The sequence below is a fragment of the Pyxicephalus adspersus genome, unplaced genomic scaffold, assembly GCF_032062135.1.
Source record: "Pyxicephalus adspersus unplaced genomic scaffold, UCB_Pads_2.0 Sca2, whole genome shotgun sequence".
NCBI lineage: Eukaryota > Metazoa > Chordata > Amphibia > Anura > Pyxicephalidae > Pyxicephalus > Pyxicephalus adspersus.
Genome location: NW_027317009.1, coordinates 10703 through 12963, shown reverse-complemented (window position 1 = coordinate 12963; position 2261 = coordinate 10703). Strand labels below are relative to the sequence as shown.

Sequence of the window (2261 nt, the reverse complement as noted above, 5' to 3'; positions counted from 1 at the left end):
CCCCCCCCACAGCCTCTCTCTTCCCTATACAGCAAGATACTCCCTCCTCCTAACTTCATTCACATTCACCCTACCCATAAGTTCTTACACTCTTTTTCTGTCAGTCTTCCGAATGCCAGATCTGTTTGCAATAAATTAAACTCTATTCACAACCTTCTTCTTAGCTCTCCTGGCTCTCACTGAAACTTGGCTTTCCACTAAGACTCTGCCTCTGCTGCTGCTCTCTCCTATGGAGGCTCGCACTTCACACATATATCTCATTGTTGCTGTTATTTACCTCCCCACGGCCCAGTATCACAATTTTTGGATAACTTTGCCTCTTGACTCCCACACATTCTTTCCCGTGACCTGCCCACCCTCATCCTCGATGACTTTAATGTTGCAGTGGACGACCCCAACCATCCTTCGTCAGCCAAAGTGCTCTCAATTACCTCCTCTTTTGGACTCACACAGCCCCACACACATCACCAGACACACATTTGACCTGGCATTTTCTAAACTCTGCAACATCACCCTCCTTGACAACTTGCCATTTCCCCTTTCTGATCACAACCTTATCACCTGCCTATCTAACTCTTTGCCACATCCCAGACCTAGTAAATGGCAGAGAGATGTCTGTAACCTTGACCACAACCTTTTCTCAAACTGCCTATTCTCAAATGTTCCTAACCCCCTTCCTCTCTAAAATCACATCTCCACATAAAGCTGCCACTCATTTTAACCACACTATTTCTCTAGCTTTGGATAAAGTTGCCCCTGCCACGTTCCGATATCTCTGTCCTGCTAAACCCCGACCCTGGCATAACAATCACACCAAACATCTACAAAAGACTGTTCATGCAGCTGAGCGCAAATGAAGGAAATCTTCATGACATCATGGACTGCAAAGCCAGACTACAACACTTTAACACTGATCTCACTCACCAAGCAAAATTATTTCTCCACTGTCATTTCCTCTCAAGCTTCAAACCCATGCAGCCACTTGTCAACAATTTACTTCCTCCTAAAACCCACACCTGCTCCCCCCACAACTACCTTCTCTGCCCAAGACATTGCCACCTACTTTAGAAAAAAAACTGACAAAATCCGACACGATGTCTTTGGCCACTTCAGCCATATCCACCCCTTCCACCTGTAAATCATCACTGGTCTCCCTCAGCCCTGTTACTCTGGATCAACTCCAGTTACTACCCATCCACTTGACCCAAAACCCTCTGATCTACTCTGTGCCTGTTCCTCCATCCTGGCCCCCCATATGTTTCCAAACTTCTTGAGCGTCTTGTCTAAAAAAGAGTCACGGATTACCTAAGCACCAACTCTCTCCTTGGCCTTCTCCAGTTTGGCTTTCGAGCCTCCTATTCCACCTAAATAGCCCCTACCAAAGCGCCCAATGACCGCATAAGAAGCTGTCTCAAGGCAACATTCTCCTTGATCTTTCCTTTGCTTTTGACACTGTTTATCACCCTCTTCTAATACAAATCATGTGCTCCATTGGTATCAGTGATTCCGCTCTCTCTTGGTTTGCAACCAACCTGTCTGACTGTTCCTTTCAAGTTTCTTTCAATAGTAGTTCCTCCTCTCCCACTCCCCTCCTTGTTTGTTTTCCCCAAGGGTCAGTCCTTGGACCGGTCCTCTTTTCTCTGTACACCTCCTCTCTCGGTAGTCTCATATCCTCCTTTGGCTTACAGTACCATCTGTATGCTGATGACACTCAATATAAACAAAAATTTCTATGCAAAAAAAAAAAGGATCACTTTTTGCATCAAAAAATGACAGAATTAGAACGCTAGGGAGGTTAAACCAGGTCTGTTATGGCAAAACACAAAGCCACTGTCAGTTCTAATGTACTGCAGAATTGCAATTTCTCTGGTTCGAAAGTACGATACCTTCTTTCCTTTTTCAGGTAAGTTTTTCTCATGCAGTCTTGATAGTAGGAGTTCTGAAGCTTTCTTCGATAGTGCCAAATCACTCAACCCATGCTGATCAAATCCCCTACAGAGTTTTCTTCAATTTCAAACTCTTCATCATTGTTGTCACCTAGTTTATCACCATAATCATTTTCTTCAAGAAAGGGTAGTGTAACAAAATCCAGCACTGGGATGTCATCTGAATGAGCTACTGGGGGTATAGCCGATGGTAGACTAGGATTCTATGTTACATTTATTTTTCTTGTTATATCCTGAAGTTTTACCTATACAAAAGTAACAGTCACTGAAATGATCCCTGGGCTCTCGCCAAACCATAGGTATACCAAATGGCAT

At 44.1% G+C, this 2261-nt stretch overlaps 1 protein-coding gene across 1 annotated transcript in view; it reads right to left on the bottom strand.

Annotated features, from left to right (window-relative positions):
- The window catches only part of LOC140344771 (cytochrome P450 2B11-like), a 55713-nt gene extending 54596 nt beyond the window's left edge, over nt 1–1117 (bottom strand). Inside the window, exon 1 of the mRNA XM_072431976.1 lies at nt 1064–1117. Within this exon, the coding sequence (XP_072288077.1) occupies nt 1064–1117 (54 nt within the window). The remainder of the gene's footprint in view (nt 1–1063) is intronic.
- Nucleotides 1118–2261: the final 1144 nt, after the last annotated feature.